General features: G+C 42.3%; 1 protein-coding gene across 10 annotated transcripts in view; it reads right to left on the reverse strand.

The window, feature by feature from the left end:
- The window catches only part of STAU2 (staufen double-stranded RNA binding protein 2), a 559185-nt gene that overhangs the window by 484961 nt on the left and 52243 nt on the right, over window positions 1-21981 (reverse strand). For 8 of the 10 annotated variants that reach the window (XM_029591479.1, XM_029591480.1, XM_029591486.1 and 5 more), the window contains 2 exons: window positions 18263-18422; window positions 18020-18073 (listed from right to left, as the gene is read on the reverse strand). In XM_029591479.1, the coding sequence (XP_029447339.1) occupies window positions 18020-18073; window positions 18263-18422 (214 nt within the window). The remainder of the gene's footprint in view (window positions 1-18019; window positions 18074-18262; window positions 18423-21981) is intronic. The other 2 variants (XM_029591487.1, XM_029591484.1) reach the window with 1 other exon arrangement.

Below are 21981 nucleotides of genomic sequence, written 5' to 3' on the forward strand. Positions count from 1 at the left end.
TGCGTGGCGGAGAATTTATTGAAAAAGCAATCTGGACCTCCCATGGAGAGTGGATTACTGGGTGAACAGGCTGTGCAAAACTGCTTACCCAAAGTTACTGTTTTTTCTGGAGAGACTATCTAGACAATAATGGAATGTGAAGGAGTGACCTGACAACCAACTAACAGCTTTGCAAATGTCTTCAATGGACACATGTCTAAGGTGAGCTACCTAGGAAGCCATGGCTTTTACTTGGTGAACCTTGATAGAGTCTGGTATCTAGAGGCTAGCCAGAGCATAGCAAAGTGCGATAAGGTCTGCTAGCCAGTTGGACAACATGCGCTTGGCAATAGCTAATCTCAGTCTGTTAGGATCACAAGAGACAAAAAGTTGAGAAGCCTGACAATATGGTTGAGTTTTCTTTGGATAATATGCCAAGGCCCTTTTGAAGCCCAATGAAAGAAGGGCCTTTTCCCCTTTATGTGCCTAAGGTCTTGAAAAGAACATGAGCAAACAACCGCTTGATTCAGAAGAAAAGACTAACCTAATTTTGAAAGAAGCTTGAGGAAAGTGTGAACCAATACTTGCAGTTCATGCCCTCTTCTACCCAACTAGGTCATGACTAGAAAGACCACTTTCCACATAAGGAACTTTAAAGAACCTGATTCTAACAGTTCATATGGCGGCTCCATCAGTTGTGCCAAGATGACAGTGAGAGCCCACGGCACCAGTGGCTTAGCAAGTGGAAGTCTCATATGCCATAAGGTTCTCATGAACTTCGACACCAGAGGATGTATGGAGATCAGTTTACCATCCACTTGAACATGGTAAGTGGCAATGGCATAAAAACTAAGATATGCCTTACTGGGTCAGACCAATGGTCCAACAAGCCCAGTATCCTGTTTACAACAGTGGCCAATCCAGGTCACAAGTACATGGCAAGTACCCAAACATTAAATAGATCCCATGCTACTAATGCCGGTAACAAGTAGTAGCTATTCACGAGTGAATGATAGCAGTTAATGGACTTCTCCTTCAGGAACTTATCCACAACCTTTTTAAACCCAGCTATACTAATTGTCTTAACCATATCCTCTGGCAATGAATTCCAGAGCTTAATTGTGCATTGAATGAAAAATAATTTTTGCAGATTTCTTTTAAATGTGTTACTTGCTAACTTCATGGCATGCCCCCTAGTCCTTTTATTATCCAAAAGAGTAAATAACAGATTCACATTTACTTGTTCAAGTCCTTTGGCTTGGAGAAGAAAAGGCTGATATGATAGAAGTCTACAAAATCATCAAACAGCCCTAACCTCTTCAGCCTTTCTTCATAGGGGAGTTGTTCAATCCCCTTTATCATTTTGGTCACCCTTCTCTGTACCTTCTCCATCACAACTATATCTTTTTTGAGATGTGGCGACCAAAATTACACAGAATATTCAAGGTGCGGTCTCATCATGGAGCGATGCAGAGGCATTATGACGTTTTCCGTTTTGTTAACCATTTCCTTCCTAATAATGCCTAACATTGTTTGCTTTTTTGACTGCTGCAGCACACTGAGCCAACGATTTCAAAGTATTATTCACTATGAAGCATAGATCTTTTTCCTAGGTGGTAGCTCCTTATATGGAACCTAACATTGTGTAATTAAAGCAAGGGTTATTTTTCCCTATATGAACATCTTGCACTTGTCCACATTAAATTTCATCTGCTATTTGGATGCCTAATCTTCCAGCCTTGCAAGGTCCTCCTGCAATGTATCACAATCTGCTTGTGATTTAACTACTCTGAATAATTTTGTATAATCTGCAAATTTGATAACCTCACTTGTCGTATTCCTTTCCAGATCATTTATAAATATATTGAAAAGCACTGGTCCAAGTACAGATCCCTGAGGCACTCCACTGTTTACGCTTTTCCACTGAGAAAATTGACCATTTAATCCTACTCTCTGTTTCCTGTCTACTAACCAGTTTGTAATCCATGAAAGGACATCACCTTCTATCCCATGACTTTTTAGTTTTCTTAGAAACCTCTCATGAGGGACTTTCTCAAATGCCTTCTGAAAATCCAAATATACTACATCTACCGGTTCACCTTTATCCACATGTTTATTAACCCTTTCAAAAAAATGAAGCAGATTTGTGAGGCAAGACTTCCCTTGGGAAAATCCATGTTGACTGTGTTTCATTAAACCATGTCTTTCTATATGATCTGTGATTTTAATCTTTAGAATAGTTTCTACTATTTTTCCGGGCACTGAAGTCAGGCTCACTGGTCATAAGAACATGCCATACTGGGTCAGACCAAGAGTCCATCAAACCCAGCACTTGGCAAGTACCCAAAAACTAAGTCTATTCCATGTTACTGTTGCTAGTAATAGCAATGGCTATTTTCTAAGTCAACTTAATTAATAGCAGGTAATGAACTTCTCCTCCAAGAACTTATCCAATCCTTTTTTAAACACAGCTATACTAACTGCACTAACCACATCTTCTGGCAACAAATTCCAGAGGTTAATTATGTGTTGAGTGAAAAAGAACTTTCTCCGATTAGTTTTAAATGTGCCACATGCTAACTTCATGGAGTGCCCCCTAGTCTTTCTATTATCTGAAAGACTAAGTAACCGATTCACATCTACCCGTTCTAGACCTCTCATGATTTTAAAGAACTCTATCATATCCCCCCTCAGCCGTCTCTTTTCTCCAAGCTGAAAAGTCCTAACCTCTTTCGTCTTTCCTCATAGGGGAGCTGTTCTATTCCCTTTATCATTTTGGTCGCTCTTTTCTGTATCTTCTCCATCTCAATTATATTTTTTTTGAGATGCGGCGACCAGAATTGTACACAGTATTCAAGGTGCGGTCTCACCATGGAGCGATACAGAGGCATTATGACATTTTCCGTTTTATTCACTATTCCCTTTCTAATAATTCCCAACATTCTGTTTGCTTTTTTGACTGCTTTACACTGGTGCAATACTAAACATTTTTTTAAAATGTATTATTTATACATTTCAACAATATGTAAAACAATGGTGAAAGAGAAACAGAGAAAGAGAAAATTGGGTATTGTTATGGTTAAGCAGTGTTTGGGTGGAGTCTCGGGTACTGTGGCAGATGACCACAGCCACGGGGAGGAACCCCGTGGGGAGCCATAGTACTGGGCTAGACTCAGGACGCACAAACACAGAATCAGAGCTTTTATTGTACAGCTTGTAGGATACCACCAGAGGTGGCAGTAGTGAGGTAGTCTGGATGTAGCAGTCTTGGGACCCTCAGCAGAGGGGACCCTTCTCACCCAGTTGGTATAGGGGAATTCCAGAGTAGGTTTCCTAGCAAGGCAGTACTGTGGATGAGAGAGATTGAGAGTTAGATTACTCACTAGATGGTAGCTGTAGGTATGCGATTCCATCAGGTAGAAGTAGATGGTACTGGCACCGAGGCAGGGAGAACAGGCCCTCGAGGAGCAAGTACCTGATTCCTGTAAGGCACCTGAAATAAAGCAGAGGGCCCCTGAGGAGCGAGTACCCAGGTTAATCAGTACCCTGAAGGGCATAGAGAAACCTTCCAGCAGCAGCACGGAAGCGGCACAGTAGCATTGACCGGCCGAGACAATCGTTGCTAACTCAACGAGCTAGCAAGTAAGGGCAGGCTAAATACCCCAGATGGCGTGACATCACTTGAGGGGGACACCCCCTAGGTTCGCGCCATAGCTGGAATAAAGATGAGGGTAGTGCGTGCGCGCACCCTAGAAGGACCTTGGGAGGAGCATGGCGGGAGGCAGTACCATAACCGTTCCGGGGACGCCGGAGAGGGTGGCTTGTAGACGCGGCGGTAGTCATTTTCCCAAGGTAATTGGGAGGAGCCGTGAACAAGGTGAGGCAAACGGGGCGAAGCCATCTAGGACCGACGGACGCAACAGGTATAAAACAACAAAAATAACAAACTATCTCTTCACCGTATTAATTAGACCTCAAATGGAGGGCACCTCTTTTTATTCTGCTAAATTTTAGCTGGTTAATGACTTATTGGGTAAACTTTTGATAGTGAGAAGGGCATGAAATTCAAATCAAAGTTAGCCAGACAAATCCTTTTGAATATTGACCTCTAGGTTTTTCCTTGGTTTTAACATTGTCATTTCTTTTTTCATACCTCTATCAGCAGGCCCAATTTTCTGTGATACTTCTGAAAAGTATTCTGGTTGCAGCCCCTCTTTTCATCTTTCTTCCAAAATTTCTTTGCTGCTTGTTTTCGCATAACTTTTCTGATGACAGTGAAGAAGGCCAGTGACTTAAGGTTTTACCTGGGCTGCAGGGAGAAGATAGATCATCACAAGACTTGCTGCAAATGTCCAGGTGAGAATCATGATTTGGCCATTGCAGTATAAGAACATAAGAAATTGCCATGCTGGGTTAGAGTATCTGCTCTAGGATGCTGCTAAAGAGGCCATAAGGATCTGCAAGATGAGACTATTCTTTTATTTGGATCCATTGATTTTGTGCTGAAAGGACTAAGGCTCAAGTACCATGGAGCCATTTTGACTGCTAGAGGCAAGGAGTTGCTGAAGGGAGCATCAACCCCTTTGGTACTGAAGCCTAAAGATAGGCCTATTGATCAAGAGAGATCTTGATCTCTCAGCTCACGCTACATATCGAGCTCTTAAAGTACTTGTGCACAGAGAAAAGGAGAAACCGTGCCAAGGATTTATTGAAAGAGAAGGCCTGTTAACACAGATTGTCTTCCATACATAGCTCTGAGAGCAGGAGGACTCTGTAGTGTGCTGTCAAATGTTTGAATTGGAAGCATGTGGAAGAAATACCTACTTCCCGTTTGACATTCTTCCGAAGCCAGTTGATGCATTCCTGTGCTGATCTCTAGAAATCCTATGTAAAGCTTTTAGCTCCCCTTGAGATATCCTAAAGAAGATCAGTCCTCTGCTGAGATCCATCAACTCTTCCACAAAGAAATCTTTGAGGAAGAATTCAGGAGTTGAATAGCAGTAGCAGTCACTGAGCACATGAAAAGTGTTGGGCAAACAGTGTCAACTGGTTCAATTCCATGCAGATCATCTAGTGATCTGCCTACTGCTGCCACTTCTGTTATACTGAGCATCTCAGCATCAAAGTAGATCTTCAGATATCAAGTGTCAAGCTTGGTGTTGAACACATTGAGTAAAAGCCAGATGGCTTCGAAGAGGGAGGCCTCTCCAGTCCATTGGCAATGCTAGGCTTTGAGGCCTCACAGGTCAGCCTTCAGTGCTGAAAGATGTCGACTTACGGTGCACCCTCAGAAGTCATCTCCAGTATACATTGAGACTGTGACTCTGAACATTCATGGGGATCTCATTGTGGATCAGATGAAATACGTTCTGAAAAGGAATTAATCTGATCTTTCCTTTGACCCTTCTCCACAGTTAAGGAGCAGTCTCCACATGTACAAGAAATGGTCAAGTCAATTCCAGTTGATTTGCTTGTTGATGAAGATTGCTGGATACCCTTTTTTGACCTCCTCAAATTGCTGGATGTCCAGAATGAGTTGGTGATGGTGCTTGTCCACCTTCTCTGCTAGGACATATGGAAATAATATGGGATCCCCCCCATACTCTGTATTCTCAGTGAACAAGAAGGCAGACAGCAAATACCCTGTCCAGGCAACTGAAGGATTTAATTGATCTTAACTGCTGTATCAGTCTGTCAAAACCTTTCTGAAACATTCCAAGAAGCCAGGGACATGTACCTTGATTCCCCCCAAGCCACATGCCTTGGTCCAGACTTTAGATTGTTTTTAGATAAAGCCCTTTAAGAATGCTGTGCCACAGTCCTGCATAGCATCTCATCAGACCTACATGGTCCAGCACTTGTATTATGATCTTGGAAAAGACACAGGAATTCACGGACTGCCTCCTATATTAAGAAGAATTTTGTTTGCTGATGACTCAAGTCAGGGAGTATAAGGAGAATGCTATACACATGACATATGCTTTTGAAATGGCATCTAAGTCCTCTGCAATGGCTACAAGTGAACACAGACTCTCATGGTTATGTGTTTCCATGAAGACATAAAGGAAAGTCTCACTGTAAAATCAAAAAAGTTGTGAATCTCCTAAAGTATCATTGCACAGTGCTTCTAATCCTTTTCACTACTGCCATCAAGCAAACTTCTTTTTTCAGGAAGTACCAGAGTAAATAATCCAGGAAACACTTTTTTTTTAATCAAAGAAGGTTTTTTCAAGGTTCAGCTCTCCAGAAACATCAGTGCTGTAAATCTTTCAAATCTAAAGGTAAAACTCTTTAAGACCCAAACAGTAAACCAATCAAAACTAGGTATGGGTTGTTGACTAAATACAAAAGTAATAACCAGCATTTCAGCCTTTATTTTGATAGCTGGTGTTTTATACAAACCATTGGCCCATTATAAATATTAATAGCTGATCCTTTTGATAATTTCAGAAAGTATATAGATAAACATAATGGGGTTCAACCACAGGTATATTCACAAGTGAATAACATAGAAAAATCTACCCGTGTATTTCAACATTTATAAGATATATTTATCACAAAACCTCTTTATCCAAACATTTTTTTAAAAACGTACATTCATCACAATACAATAAATATTAAACAATCCACTCATTCATTTCATTCATACTATATACCAACATATTAAACAATTATCACAGTTTTTTCTCAAATATATTTTATATAAATTAACAAACAATATCTGTAAACTCTCTTACATGTACCATATTGTTTTTTTACTTCTCAATGTATCTTTAGTATAGGCAATATATGTACACAATATATATAACCTGACACAAGTACCACACTATTTTCTATTTTTCATTTTTTACAACCCATTCCAACACATCCTAGTGGTTATCTTTATATTTCTTCACTTCTCTTCTTAGTGTTTCCTCCAAAAATTCTTCTTTTCCTGACAAAAGACTCCTGTTTCACCCATGGTTTCATCAGGGGATTTGGAAAACTTTTCTAAATGGACACCAATCTTTTAACTGGGAGTTACTCTATTGAGATGTTTCACCATCCTAACAAATCTTCTATAGGAGTAAACAAAGTACTAGTTACTAACTGCTCATGTCATATTACATTTAAAACACAAATTACCTGGCCACATAAAACAAACAATACAAACACATACTCAAAAAATCCCAACACTTACCAAAAAATATATTCCCTGCAATTACTCACCTAAGACTGCAGGTATGACCCTTCACATCACCATAAGTCACAATATACAACCCAAGACCAATTTATATTATCCACATTTTCATTTTCGTTACTACAAACAAAACAAAATACACCAAAACATTAATACCATATCAAAATTCAAATAGTTCTAAGCACTTGTTCAGTCAGTCTCATCCCAATAGATTTAATCACTAACTTACCCGACATATCTTTTGTCCCTTGCTGCCGGATTTCCATATCATTGTTCAGAGTAGTTAAATCACAAGCAGATTGTGATAAATAATAATAAACATTGAAAAAACAGAATTTATACATCTTGAACGAAAAAACATCAAAAGAATTCAAAATCCCATTCGACTTAAAAATAACAGCGGCTGAGCGAGAGGTGAGGACTTGCCTGGTAGCTGGAGAAACTATCTGTTCCTGAATCGGTACATCGGTGCTTGACCCTCGGAGCCATTGCTCGCGACCAGAGAAGGGATCAGAACCCCGCCCCCCGACGCTCTTGACGTCAGCGGAAGGAACCCAGGCGCCCATAAAATCGGCGCAGGAGAGACTCTGTTGCGGCTGAGCAAGAGGTGAGGACTTGCCTGGTAGCTGGAGAAACTATCTGTTCCTGAATCGGTACATCGGTGCTTGATCCTCGGAGCCATTGCTCGCGACCAGAGAAGGGATCAGAACCCCGCCCCCCGACGCTCTTGACGTCAGCGGAAGGAACCCAGGCGCCCATAAAATCGGCGCAGGAGAGACTCTGTTGCGGCTGAGCGAGAGGTGAGGACTTGCCTGGTAGCTGGAGAAACTATCTGTTCCTGAATCGGTACATCGGTGCTTGACCCTCGGAGCCATTGCCCGCGACCAGAGAAGGGATCAGAACCCCGCCCCCCGACGCTCTTGACGTCAGTGCAAGGAACCCAGGCGCCCATAAAATCGGCGAAGGAGCGGCGCACCGCCAAGCCGCGCGCCCTAAGGGGCGCGCCGGCTTCCGGCTTGTTCCAGCTTAGTCCGGAGAAGGATGGGAGGACGGGGTTCCCTCATAGATCGTATCAGTCCGCCATAAAGGGAGAGAGAGATTTAAAAAATGGTGCTTTGCGAGGGTGTTTCGTCGTAAGTTTCCGGCTCCAGTTTCTACTAGTTTCTATTTGAAGTGTCCTCATTACAAATGCCTCACAAAAGGAAAGGCAAAGTCCGGGTCTACCCACCAGACCCGAACTCTGCTGCCGGACAACGACTGATTTCAGATTTCGCCCGCCAACCACAACAATTAAGGGCGTCAGTCCCCGTTGGTGAACAGGCGAGAGGAGAGCCTTATTCACCTGGGGAACTTTCACTGAGCCCCCCCGACTGTAGAACACCACTGAGAACTTTGCCTCTAATAACCGACCGAGGAGACGAGTTGCTCTCCGAGGATAATATCAGACAGAGCTCGTTAGGTGGCCCAGACATCGGTCAAACGAGTGTATTGGAGGGAGTCATTCCGGATCCCCAAGAATTGGAAACATCGGAAGTGGGAGGAAGAATGAGAGTAGTAGTACCCCCTGGAACATCGAGCGAAGCTGATGAAAGCCTCGGTCCTGGGGTAAGGAACCCTCCCCGGCAATTGAACAAAACAGCAGTGATAACCCTAGAGAATATCTGGGAACTTGTAGCAGGAATGTCTCTAAAACTAGATATTCAGACCCAAAAGCTGGATGAGATTGGGGCTAAGGTCAGGGTCCTTGAAACAGACACAAAAACCAAATTTATTGAGCAAGATAACTCTATTAAGAAAATACATGAGGATATAGAAAGTCTACAGAATGCAAATGCTGTAATAGCCTCAGAAAAAGTATCATCTTTGAGAAGGCTTGAATCTATTGAAAATTATATGAGGCACTTGAATCTTAGATTGTTAAATTTTCCCGTTATAGTTGGGGAAATACCTCTTTTGTCATTTAAGAAATATGCAACTGAGGCATTAAAAATTCCAAATGAAATGATACCACCTATAAAAAAAACTTTTCTTTTTACCTAAGAGAACCAGCACACCGTTAATATTACCCCCACAATCAGATTTTCAGAATTTGACAGATTATTTGGAAAATTCTAACGTTGAAATAATGGATAGGGCGGTTCTTTTTGTTACCTTTTTTGACGAAATGGCGGTATCATTGATAATGAAGAGTTATTTTAAGAATATAAACGTTTCCTACTTAGGTGGTCTGGTTCGAGTGTACCCTGATCTAGCAAAACCTACGCAGCAGCGTAGGAAAGAGTTCCTATCTTTAAGAGCTGAGACCTTAGCACTAGGGGGTAGTTTTAAGTTACGGTACCCCTGTAAGTGCATAATCCAACTGGCCAGGAATACTTATGTTTTCTTTGTACCAGAACAGTTGAGGGTCTTTATTTCTGGGAGGAGGACTCCTGATGCAACATAAAGGGTATAGATAGATTATTATTTGTGGTTAAAGTACCTAATTTGAAAATGCTTATATTATATGCTCCTTGTGAATTACTTTCTGCTCTCTCCCTGATTTCCTATGTAATAAGAGACTATGATATTGTTGTTTAAATTGTAGGCTTTTCTTTTAGCCTTAGATTATTTGTTTGAGTATCTCTGTATTTCCTATACAAATGTTCTATTTGTATATTATGCAAAATGATAAATAAATTAAAAAAATGACAAATCAGTAGACTTAACTGATAAAGCTAGAAACCTAGGTGTAATTATAGATACGGAACTGAGCCTTAAGCAACACATATCAATAAAAACAAGAGAAGGCTATGCCAAACTAATGGTCCTTAGAAGTCTAAAACCCTTATTAAATCAGGAACACTTTCGTACAGTACTACAAGCGTTAATATTTGCCAGCACGGACTACTGCAACACACTTTTCCTAGGATTACCATACACCACTATCAGGCCACTGCAAATACTACAGGAACTCGGCTGCCAGAATACTTACTGGTAAAGGCAGAAGAGATCATATCACCCAAACACTTGCAGATTTACACTGGCTCCCAATAGAGCAGAGAATTCAGTTTAAAGCACTATGCACAGTTCATAAGCTAATAAACTACGAAAACTCGGACTGGCTAAACACCGCATTACGACTACATGTCCCCCAAAGAAATCTCAGATCAGCCAATAAAGCTCTACTAACCATACCCTCAATCAAAACAGCAAAGTTGACACAAGTTAGAGATAGAGCACTATCTTTGGCAGGACCTTTATTATAGAACACATTACCACTAGAATTAAGACTAATGAAAGAAATAAAACTCTTCAAAAAAGGCTTAAAAACATGGCTCTTCAAAAAAGCATTTCACAGTGAGGCAACGGAATAACACATACACAAAGCAGGAAATCACCAAGAAAAAGCAGTATTGCTTACTTTTATTTTTATTATTTTCTCACAATTTAAGTATTAAATTATAAAGACAGTTAATAATAAATGGTAACCACACCCTTTCCCATTTAGAGTATATTATCGAACTATGTAACCGTATAATAATGGCACCCTTTGGATAAATTAGAAACCACATATTTGTGCCTAACTGTAAACCGTTGTGATGGTGCTCTACTATACGACGGTATAGAAAAGTTTTTAAATAAATAAATAAATACATACATACATACATTGCAGGAAGACCTTGTGAGACGGGAAAATTGGGCATCCAAATGGCAGATGAAATTTAATGTGGATAAGTGCAAGGTGATGCATATAGGGAAAAATAACCCATGCTATAGTTACACAATGTTTGGTTCCATATTAGGAGCTACCACCGAAGAAAGAGATCTAGGCGTCATAAGAAATTATTTATTTATTTATTTATTATTTTTATATACCGACATTCGATCTCAATCAAGATATCACACCGGTTTACATTCAGGTACTGTAGGTATTTCTCTATCTCCAGAGGGTTTACAATCTAAGTTTTTGTACCTGAGGCAGCAGTTCAGTACACACATTTCTTTTCACAAGCATTATAAACTGACAGAACTTACTGGCTACTGCTCAATTACCAACAGTGGTTCAGTACCCACATTTTCCCTTTATAAGCATTACAAACCAACAGAACTCATTTGGTTACTGCTTAATTACAAACAACGGTTCAGCTCCTCATGGTTTTCCTGTAACATTCACCACTTCTAGTTATTAATTAGACAGTAGCAAGGGTTCTAACTTCCTAGCCCCTAGAAATTATAATCTGACTCAACACAGTTTAAACCTACACCTGTTATTCTATTCTTTACCCTAATCCCAACCAGGTCTATATTAACTCCATTTCTCTACCTTGCTCTCAGTGTGCAAGAGCCCTGACTCAGCATTAAAGTCTGTTAATGGCAAACAAAAGGAACTTAGCTTAGTTGCTACTAACATCTAAATCAGACGGCTCTGGATCTTCCTCATCAGCAGAGAGTTCCTCCATAGTATGGCGGAAGCTGTTTCTGTTCTGGTGCTTCAGTCTCAGCACCCTCCATGGCTAGTTGTTTCAAACCTGATCCTCCCCCTCTACTCCACCCCCACTCAGCTGCTCCACAAGCCTCTTATAGCCCCTCCCCCAAGTCTGAGAGGTGTTAACCAACTCAATTAGTCCTGAGCCAGGTGTGATGGCCTCTAGCACAAGAAACTAGGCAGGGGCACTATGGGAAATGTAGTTCCCTGCATCCCTACTTTTGCCTTCTTTTCTCTTTTTCTTAAACTAAACTTGCACTGCTCCTAGAGGTTTAACCAGGGATTAAGCCACAAACTTGTGCATCACCACACTCCCACACTAGATGTTCTCATCGCCCTGGTCATTTGAGTGGACATCCAGTTCCAAGAGCGGACCAGAGAGAGGGAGGCTTCTCGTCGACACTTCAGGCTTGCACCTAAGTTCCAAAGGCCTCTGGTCCCTACCACAGATGCCCCGCTTGCTCCTTCCTCCAAAGAACCCATGCAACTCAGCAGGGCCCAACTCATCGAAGAAGAAAAACAGAGGCTCTAGCAGCTCAATCTTTGTCTCTATTGCACTGCTCAGGGACACTTTTCTGGCCATTGTCCCAAAAAGGCAAAAAACTTTCAAGCCTGGGATTGGTTGGAGAAGCAATCCTAGGCCGGCCCTCATCCTCTCCTTAGTTGCTCGTACCAGTTAGTCTCGAGGCCTTGCAAAGATTTCTTACCTTAACCAATTATTACCAGCAACTCATGCATGGGATATTCCTCACTGCCCACTCCTCTCATTGCTTTTACAAAAAAGGGCACAGATACCAGAAATTGGTCCGAAGACATCATCCAAGCCTTCTGTCGCCTCAAGCATTCCTCACAGACCCAGTTTCCAAAACATGGATCCATCTAGGCCCTTTATCATGGAGGTAGATTCCTCTGCTACTGGGGTAGGAGCTGTTCTTGCACAGCACAACAATAAAGGAACTCCTATGCCTTGATTCGTCTTTTCTAAAAAAGTCACACCCATGGAACGGAATTATATCAGAGAGAGAGAGAACGCCTAGTAGTGAAACTGGCTCTGGAGAAGTGGCACCATCTACTGGAGGGAGCTAGACATTCAGCTACGATCTTCACCAATCAAAAATTTGAAATACCTCCAGCAAGCTCAATGGTTAAACCCACACTAGGCTCGATGGTCTCTATTCTTTAATTGTTTCGACTCTGAGCTCCAGTATCGATTGGCAAAGAAGAGCCAGTGGGATGATGCCCTTTTGTGGTCCTTTGAAACAGAGGACTTGACAGGATCACTTCGACACATCGTCAATCTTGCGAGGATCGTGTTAGCAGCAGCAGATCCTGTAACATCAGGGAAGACAGTGGTCCCCAAATGTCTCCTGGAGAAGGTACTTAAGTGGGCTCACGATTCCCGCCTGGCAGCCATCCCATGGTAGCTAAAACCATGGAATTGCTCCTCCACCATTATTGGTGGGATGATGTGCAACACTACATGGAATCCTGACTAAACCGTGCAGTTAACAAGAACTTCCATGCTCACCCTTGGGGACTCTTACAACCATTGCCAATCCCCAAGAAACCATGGACTCATATGGCCATGGACTTCATCATTGACCTATCTCTTTCCAATAGCTATACTTCTATTTGGGTTGTGCTGAATCGGTTCTCAAAAATGGTTTATTTTATACCACTCCCTGAACTTCCTTCAGCCCCAGAGCTGGCTCATTTCTTTTTCCAACATTATCTTCTACCTCCTTGGCTTGCCTAAACACATTCTTTCAGATCAAGGAGTACAATTCACGGCATGGTTCTGGAGAAGTCTGTGCACTTCTCCTCTGCATACCATCCTCAAAGTAATGAGTAGACACAGAAAGAACCAATCAAATCCTTAAAGGATTCCTGAGGGCCTATGTAAACAAATGACAGGATGATTAGGCATCTCTCCTTCCCTGGGCAGAATTCTTCCATAACAATTATGTTGGAGACTCTACAGAGTCTCCTTGCATGAAATACTGCCAAGACGCTAAGATTTAAAGCTTTGAATACCGCTAAAAAATTACTGTTCCCCCCAACGCAGCCGCGTTTGGCGAAACACGGGTCCGTGTCGGGGGACGCAATGTTGATAAACTTTTGTGTCTTCTAAGCAATGGAGTTGCCAATATAATGAATTAAAGAATTGTTCGCACAAATCTTGAAGTTTGGGACTGACTTTATGTTTCTGCATTTCCCTGGTGATTTGGATATTATAATTGGAGTGCAGCATTTGCTCCTCTACTGTGTTTGTGAAGACTCTACAGGGCCATTTCCATTCCAGATCTTGTATGGCAGACATCCACGGATGCCACTTCCTATTCCAGTATCAGTCTCATACCCTGCAGCCAACATCATTAGCCAGGATCTCAAGGAGTTGTGGCAAAAGACCCACCAACTCCTTACCTCGGCTGCTGAAAAATACAAGAAGCAAGCACTCAGTGCTGACTGGCACAACATCTCAAACCTGAGGATTTGGTATGGCTTTGCACCCTCAATCTACAGCTAAAACACCCATCTACCAAGTTCTCACCTCATTTTGTTGGGCCCTTGCCAATCTTTCAGCAAATTGGACAAATAGCATAGTAGTTAAAACTGTCACCTAGCCTCAAGGACCATAATGTTTCCACATCTTACTTCTCAAAACCCTATTCATTTCGTGGCCCTCACGATCTCCTCCCAAACCAATAGAGGTAACTTCAGAGGAGGACACAGAATATGAAGTCCAAGAGATTCTCGACTGCAAGCGAATCCGGAATAATGGAAAGGGTTTGGCCCAGAGGAAGCTCCTCGTCTTACCCAAGAATTCCATTGTCTCTTTCCCCTCAAGCCTAAACCCAGAGGCTTTGGGTGGAAGCTTAGGAGGGGGGTACTGTAACATCTGGCCAACTGAGGGACAGTCCCGCAACTGGCCACACTTACCCCCGATGTCGATACAGCATGGATGTCACCATCTTGCCTCCTTGGGTCCCCCCTAGGTACGCGCAGTGCACGCTAAACAGTAATGACCCCGCAGCAGATGATGTCAGCACGGGCTGGGGATTTAAATCCCAGCCATGCTTCCAGCCAGTACCTCAGCAACAGGTCCTCCTGCTTCATTGTCTCGGTACCTTCTCCTTACCTTGCGCCTCATCCTGCCTTTGTTGTTGCCCTGTCTTGCCTTGCTTGTCTTGGTCCCTATTCCCATGTTTTTGTCTTGGCCATCCATCACTGCCTGATTCCTGATTCTGATCTCTGCTATGGATATTGACTACCTTCTGGACTGCTGTCTGCCCTGACCCCAGCTTGGACCTTGACACCACTTTCTTGCTGCCTGCTCCAACCTTGGCCTGAACCTTGACACTGCTTGCTCACTGCCTGCCTTTACACTGCTTGCTGCCAGCCCTGACCTCTGCCAACTGTTTGACTTCATTTGACTGCTCCATACAGGATTCTCGCCTAAGCCATGCCAGCTCCTGGAGCCCAAGGGCTCATCCTGAGGGGAATGGGGCTGGTATAAGTGAAGCCCTCCAACCATTCCTAGTAGAGTGAATCCACCTGCTGTCAGAGTGGGCCCAGTAGATTTCTATGCTAGGCTGCGTCAACCACGCCACAGCCCAAGAGCTCACATTAGTGACACCGATGGTCAGCGTTAACTAAATAAACTTAGCCAGATAAGTCTGATTGGAAAAGCTGCTGTCCTAAAACTATCAAATATATTCTGTGTTAGACTTATCCAGCTAAATGCTGCTGAATATCCGGTAAAGTTACTACAGTAACTTTCCCATTCACTGGCCCACTATATATCAGCCTCCTAATGAACAGAGTAAAGGAAAGGAAAGGAAAAGTTACTAAGGCACATTCAGAAAGTAAAGGGCCAGAAACACCCAAGTCTGGTAATCCAAAGCAATGAAAAGTGCAGCAAATGACAACCGTCAGCAAAATCACATCCATTGGTCTTAGTGAAAAATGAGGAACTGATGCACACTGCATGGAGAAACTGCCATAAATAGGGCTCTTCGGATTTTTCCAGAAAACACTAAAACTCTGTTATATAGTCAACACTATCAGATTACGGCACTTATATGTATTTGAAACTACAGAGAACTGCTGGTCTTCAGAGAAAGCTGGAGCTAAGTGTAAGTGCCTGTATATTAGGAGACTGTGAGGAAGAGGAATGAATGGGAGGGAAGAGGAAGAAACATGTGCAGATGTAACACAGGACATGATGGCAGATAAAGATCCAAATGGTCCATCTAGTCTGCCCAGCAAGTTGTTTAGGGTTGTAACTGCCACTATGTGCAGATTATCCCCATGCAGGAATGTTACACCAAACGTTACCCACAGGTTGCCCCGTTTATTCATTTCCATCCTCCAGCCACTAGTGATCTCTGTGTTTATCTTATACCCTTTTGAATTCCATTACTGTACCTTTCTTCCTCACCTCTTCAGAGAAGGCATTCTATGCATCTTCCACCCTTTCCATAAAGAAATATTTCCTGACATTATTCCTGAGTCTGATCCTTGGAGTTTCATATCATGATTTCTGGTTCCACTGGAAAAGATGTGCATCATTAATACCTTTCAGGTATTTAAAAAAAGTCAGTACCATACCTCTCCTCTTCTCCAGAGTACATATTTAGATCCTTCAGTCTCATCCAATATGGCTTTTTGTACAGTCTCGATACCATTTTGGATGACTTTCTCTGGATCGCTTCCATCCTATTTCTATCCTTTTTGAGGTATGGTTTCCAGAACTGAACACAGTACTCTAGAGAGGCCTCACCAATGACTTGTACAGGGACATTTTCACCTCCTTTTTCCTGCTGGTTATGCCTCTCTCTTTATAGACCAGCATCCCTCTGACCTCAGTCATCACCTTGTCACATTGATTCGCAGTCTTCAGATCATAAGACACGATCACCAAAAGGTCTCTCTCCTGGTCCATGCACATCAATCTTTCGCTCCCATAACATACAGTTCCTTTGAATTTCCAAACTCCAAATGCATGACTCTGCACTTCTTGGCACTGAATCCTAGCTGCCAAACCTTTGACCGCTCCTTGAGCTTTCTTAGATCACTTCTCATTCTCTCTATTCCTTCAGGTGTGTCCACATTTTTACAGATCTTAGAATCATCTGCAAAAAGACAAACTTTACCTTCCAACCCCACCACAATATCACTTACAAAGATACTGAACAGAATCAGCCCCAGAACCAATATAGTGTGTGGAGATGCTTATGCAGGAGGTAGGGACTATCAACACCACTTTTCCAGAGGCAAGTGCTAAAGTGTGTTGTGCTGCAGTGATCACAGAATTGTCTCTTTAAAAGTGGAGCGAAAAGGCACTGAAAGATGACTTTATAAAACTTTTTTCCCCAAGCCTTTTTTGGCTTCCATTTAGGTAGATTTAGTAAAAGAAACTAGCGTTGGAGGCCAGTTGCCATGTTTTTCCATGAAAGGGAAAACAAACCCTTAATTTTTCCTCCAGTCAGATAGGGTGGGAAAAGTGAAATCTGCTCTGAACAAGTGAATTGATTTAGAGTAGTGGCCTTGGGGAGGCAAATAAAAGTGCCCATCATGGAGAGAAGAGAAGCAAAGGTAGATTGCTTGTTATGGAAGGGGCCAAGCAGAGCCCAAAAACTGTGATTACAAACAGGATCTCTCTCATATGTGCTGCAAAATGTTTTTTTAGTCCCTTGTAAACCTCCTTGGGGAACTTTAAAAGATACCAAATAGTAGCCGAATACCCCCTTTTACAACAGCTGATACTCATCAAAAGGTTACTATTTGTCAGTGAATTAATCTATGTGTGATTCTCATAGAGAATAAGATATAAAGATTAACAAATAAAAACAAAAATAAATAAATATATATATATATATATATATATATATATATATATATATATATATATATAAGGTGAAATATTATATTGAACTAACAATACATTTAACATTTGAGAGCTAATACGCTCTTCTTCAACTCAGAATTCAAATGAGCAAATAAAGACATTACCAAAACAATAATGTAATAAATGTTTTTTCTTTGTTTCTGAATATGAGCAGCATATCAGTATCCATGTCAAATTATAATGTACATCACACATAAAACTGCAGAAAGGGAATCTTTAAGAACCTAAAAAGGATTTTAACGAACAGACACCAATATAATTTGCATGGTGTATATGTTGTACTTAAAGTTTGAAGGAAAATGAATGGGCAGGAAATTGTCTATTAAAGCTGCTGACTGATGAGCCAGTTGCAGTTTATTTACAAAATTAGCAGAAATTATTGTGCAGCTTCATATCTCTACATATGAAGCAAGGGGCAGTAAGCAGCTTGCTATACATACACCTAGTCTGTGACCACACACCATAAACTGACTTTTATCTTTACCTTCAAAGGTGCGTCTTGAAGTAAATGTATTCACATGCAGCTCACCAGCTTCAGCTACGGCAGATAAAAAGAATTACCATGCATACTCGCGTTAATATCGCTTCATTAAAAATCCTGCCTTTAAAGTCTGCTGCTCCCTTTCATCTGACTGCTTAAGCCTACTATTATAGCTCAATTGTTACAACAGATCTAGTCCAGCTAATGTGAAAATGCAGTAAACTACAGAAATTGTAGGCATCTTACCAGGATTATTATTCATGATGGGCTTTGATGGTCTAGGAGATGGTTTGGGAAGGATGCTTTCAATCAAGGCTTTGCTAGCAGTGGCATGTTGAGCTTTTTTAATACTGGTCCCTTCAGCTTCCCAGATCTGTTCTCCAAGGGTCAGCTGCACCAAAAACATCTTCAAAAATACAAAGGGAAATAAATATTTAGGGAGGGGGAAAATTTCATGCTAACACCCTATAGCCACAAAGATCGCAGGTTCTTTTTACCTGCGGTCTTTGCACCTTGAAAACTGCCTAAGGAAAAAAATACCCGCAGAGACCTGCATCTACTTTTTCTGTGGGTGCTTATTCCAATTAAAATAATGTACATTCTGTAGTTTTGAAAATCCAAAACTATGAACGTTGTTTTCTGCCCGACCTAACCCTCCCCCAGAACACTTCCACTACAATGCAGGTAAAAGTACGCCTGTTAAAGAACTACACCCATACTTTTACCGGGGTACAGGCTGAACAGTTTTCAAGCAGCCATTTCCACCGCTGACACTGTTTCATCCCAGAAAATGGCTTCGAAAATTGCCCTTTTAAAGACCAGAAAAGGTAATTTTACAAAAAGAAAGGATGCATTGTATCAGGGTTGCTCAAATAAAGCTTCAATATGTGGCTCTGCTGTTTTTGCAATCTGACTCCAGACCACATATTAATAAAAAGTGCAAAGTACAGGTTAATGATAAGAAAGCAGTAGGAATGTGCTTCTGAGATTCAGTTTACTAAAGTAGCTCTCTAAATGACAAGGGTTAAACAGCACTGCATCGCAGCTCACATCAGGCATGGTTCTTATCTTTAAGCTACTGCAGACAAACCTGCCCTCTACTGGATTCATCCAAAATTCAGGACTTTAAACTTTTTCCAAACAAGTGCTGCTTACAATGTATTGGGGATAAAGGGGGTCATTTTCCAAGGAGTTACCGCGGGAGATAATTCCGCAAATCGCGCTAACAGCCGTTAACGCGATTTGCGAATGCAAATTTTTAATTTTGTATTCAGGGGCGGAGTTGGGGTGGAGCATATGTAAAGTAGGAAAGAGTTATCGTGTGCCGCGAAACAGCCGCAGTGTTAGTGCGGCTCCTAATGCAGCCAATAGCTACACCTCTCATTTGCGGTACGTTGTGCGCTAGAGATTGGTAAAGGTTTATCGCAATGTTCTCTCAACCTAGCTTGATGGACACTCTACCTGGGCAACAACAAGCTAGGTGGAGAGAACACTGTCCAAATCTCATCTTGGAGTGAGTTTCCTCACTCCGAAGGCCATCAAATCTTCACAAGAGACCACTGTTCTGTTCGTACGTCTCATGTTGAATGTGAAAGTGGTCCCCAACCCCCTACACTCATTCCTAATCCCCACCTCGAGTTACCAGGCGGGCCTCCCATAGGGATACAAATACCTGTCTAGGGAGGAGGCACTATAGCAAGTCTCTCTCTCTCTCTCTCTCTCTCTCTGCTCATACTGGGTTAATAGCGCGATTTGCGCTAAGAGCATGTTGCATAGCTCTTAGCGCATAAGGTAACACCCCTTTTTGGTATCCCATCCCAAGTTGACTAAAACCCCTTTAGGTGAGTCTTCAGTCCAGCATCATGTGATCCCAGAAGCTTGACAGTTCAAAAAAGCCAGAAATGTAAAGTTTTCAAAGACTGCAGATTTCAAAACATTGTTCTTACTAGGCAAGGAGGATAACTTTCAAAACTGCTCGCAACTCCTATTTACTAGAGATGTGCAAAGCCCAAACCTATCGGTTCGGGCTTCATTTTCGGTCCACTGTGGGAAATTTTGTATTTCCCACGGTTCGGGCCTTTGTAATTTGGGGGTACTTGAATTTCAGATTAGTGCGCACTAACGGGAGTCGAAATTCCCTAATTCGTCCTAAACAATTGCATACCCCTACTATTTACACATGTATATGGGCACATGTAAAGTTGCTACTGTATTTGATAACTTACACAGAAAGAATGTGTGCAGGCTAAGTAGCAGCACTTAGCCCGATAAGTTCAAAAAGCGCTACTTAGACGAAAAGCTATTTAGCTGGATAAATCAAAATAAGGGCTGCTACTTATCCAGATGTTCAAATTTGTTCATTTATATAGCAGCAAAGGCACTACTTAGCTGTATAAGTTGAAATTTAGCTGTATATGTGTGTGCAAATGATATACCCTATCATTTTTTCACTTTTAAGATGTTTACAATCACTTATACCAGATATTAAGCAGAAATAAATACACTAAGTAAAAGACTTCCACATGTCACTTTGTAAAATAGCAACTTACTCGTGTAAATGTTGGTCCCTCCCCTTTATAACATATGCAAATTTGCTCAAAGACCCTATTCTCCTTACCCAACTGCCTCCCACAGCACAGGCAAAAGTATAGCCAGTGACCTGAAAGAGGGCAACGCCATCAGCTGATGCCACAGATCAAGGAATGGTGGTGGTGCAGCATGGCCTCTCCTTCTTCCTGCCTGCGTGGCCCAGAAAAGGAAGCAATGTGAGGTGGGCCTGTGCAAGAAGGAGAGGTCATACTGCTGACAGAAGTAAAAGGAAAAGGAACCACATGGGCTCCAGATCTGTGTGGGGTCCAATTGAGTGGCAGCATGGCTGAAGAAGCATGAGACAAAGCCGATGGTCAGGAGCAGGAGGTAGAGCAGCGTCAGCCCCTGCGGCCCCAAGAAAGAGGAACAGACCTGTCAGCTTCAGGGACTGGAGGAGGAAGAGGCTGCTGCCACTTGTGTTTCTAGCGGGAGAGGGTAAGAGAGAGAGAGAGAGAGAGAGAGAAAGAAAGAGTGTGTGTGTGTGTATGTGATTGAGCATGTGAAAGTTAAAGTGTATGAGCATATAACATAGTACATGATGGCAGATAAAGACCAAATGGTCCATCCAGTCTGCCCAGCAAGTTGCTTTTGGTAGTAACCGCCGCTCTGTGTAGGTTACCCTCATGCCTTCTGTCAAGGGTAGTAAATGCTGCTCTGTGCAGCTTACTTCCAAGCTGTAAGATAAAATGGAGCAGAATGCTCCATAATGATTGGGCCTTGATCCAGGAGCCCCTGGGCCTCCGACAGACTCAGAGGAAGGTCAACCCACAGTCTCTGAGGCCAATCTGAAGCTATCAGAGCCACTCAGATCAAGGATTTTTGCCTTGATCCTTAATAAGACCCAGTCGATCAGTGGCCAAGCAGGAAAGACATAAAGAAGCTCCTCTTGTGGCCAAGGCCTGCAATAAATGAAAAACCAAGGAACGCTTGCATTTTTGTGAGTAGACATCAAGTCCATGCAGAGCAATAACCACCTCAGGACTACTTGTTGAAAGGCGTCCTGGCTCAGCTCTCTCTCACCCAGAGCCAAAAGATTCCTACTTAGAAAATATACTTGAAAATTCTCCTGGCCCGCAATATGAGCTGCCGACAAGAGCTCCAGATTCTGATCTACCCACGTGAATAGAAACTTTGTTTCCTCCGAAATTTCCCTACGTTTGCCCCCACCTCCCCCTTTGTCCATTCACATATTCCACCACAGTCACATCATCGGACAACATTCTGACCACTTTTCCCTTGAATAAAAGGAGAAAATGACAGAGAACCAACTGTATGGCCTTGATCTCCAGCCTATTGATGGACCAAGACACCTCCTGAGGAGACCAAAGCCCTGAACCATCTGGTCCAAACAATGAGCCCCCCCCCCCCCCCCCCCC

This window comes from Rhinatrema bivittatum, chromosome 2 (assembly GCF_901001135.1).
Source record: "Rhinatrema bivittatum chromosome 2, aRhiBiv1.1, whole genome shotgun sequence".
In the NCBI taxonomy this organism is placed as follows: Eukaryota; Metazoa; Chordata; class Amphibia; order Gymnophiona; family Rhinatrematidae; genus Rhinatrema; species Rhinatrema bivittatum.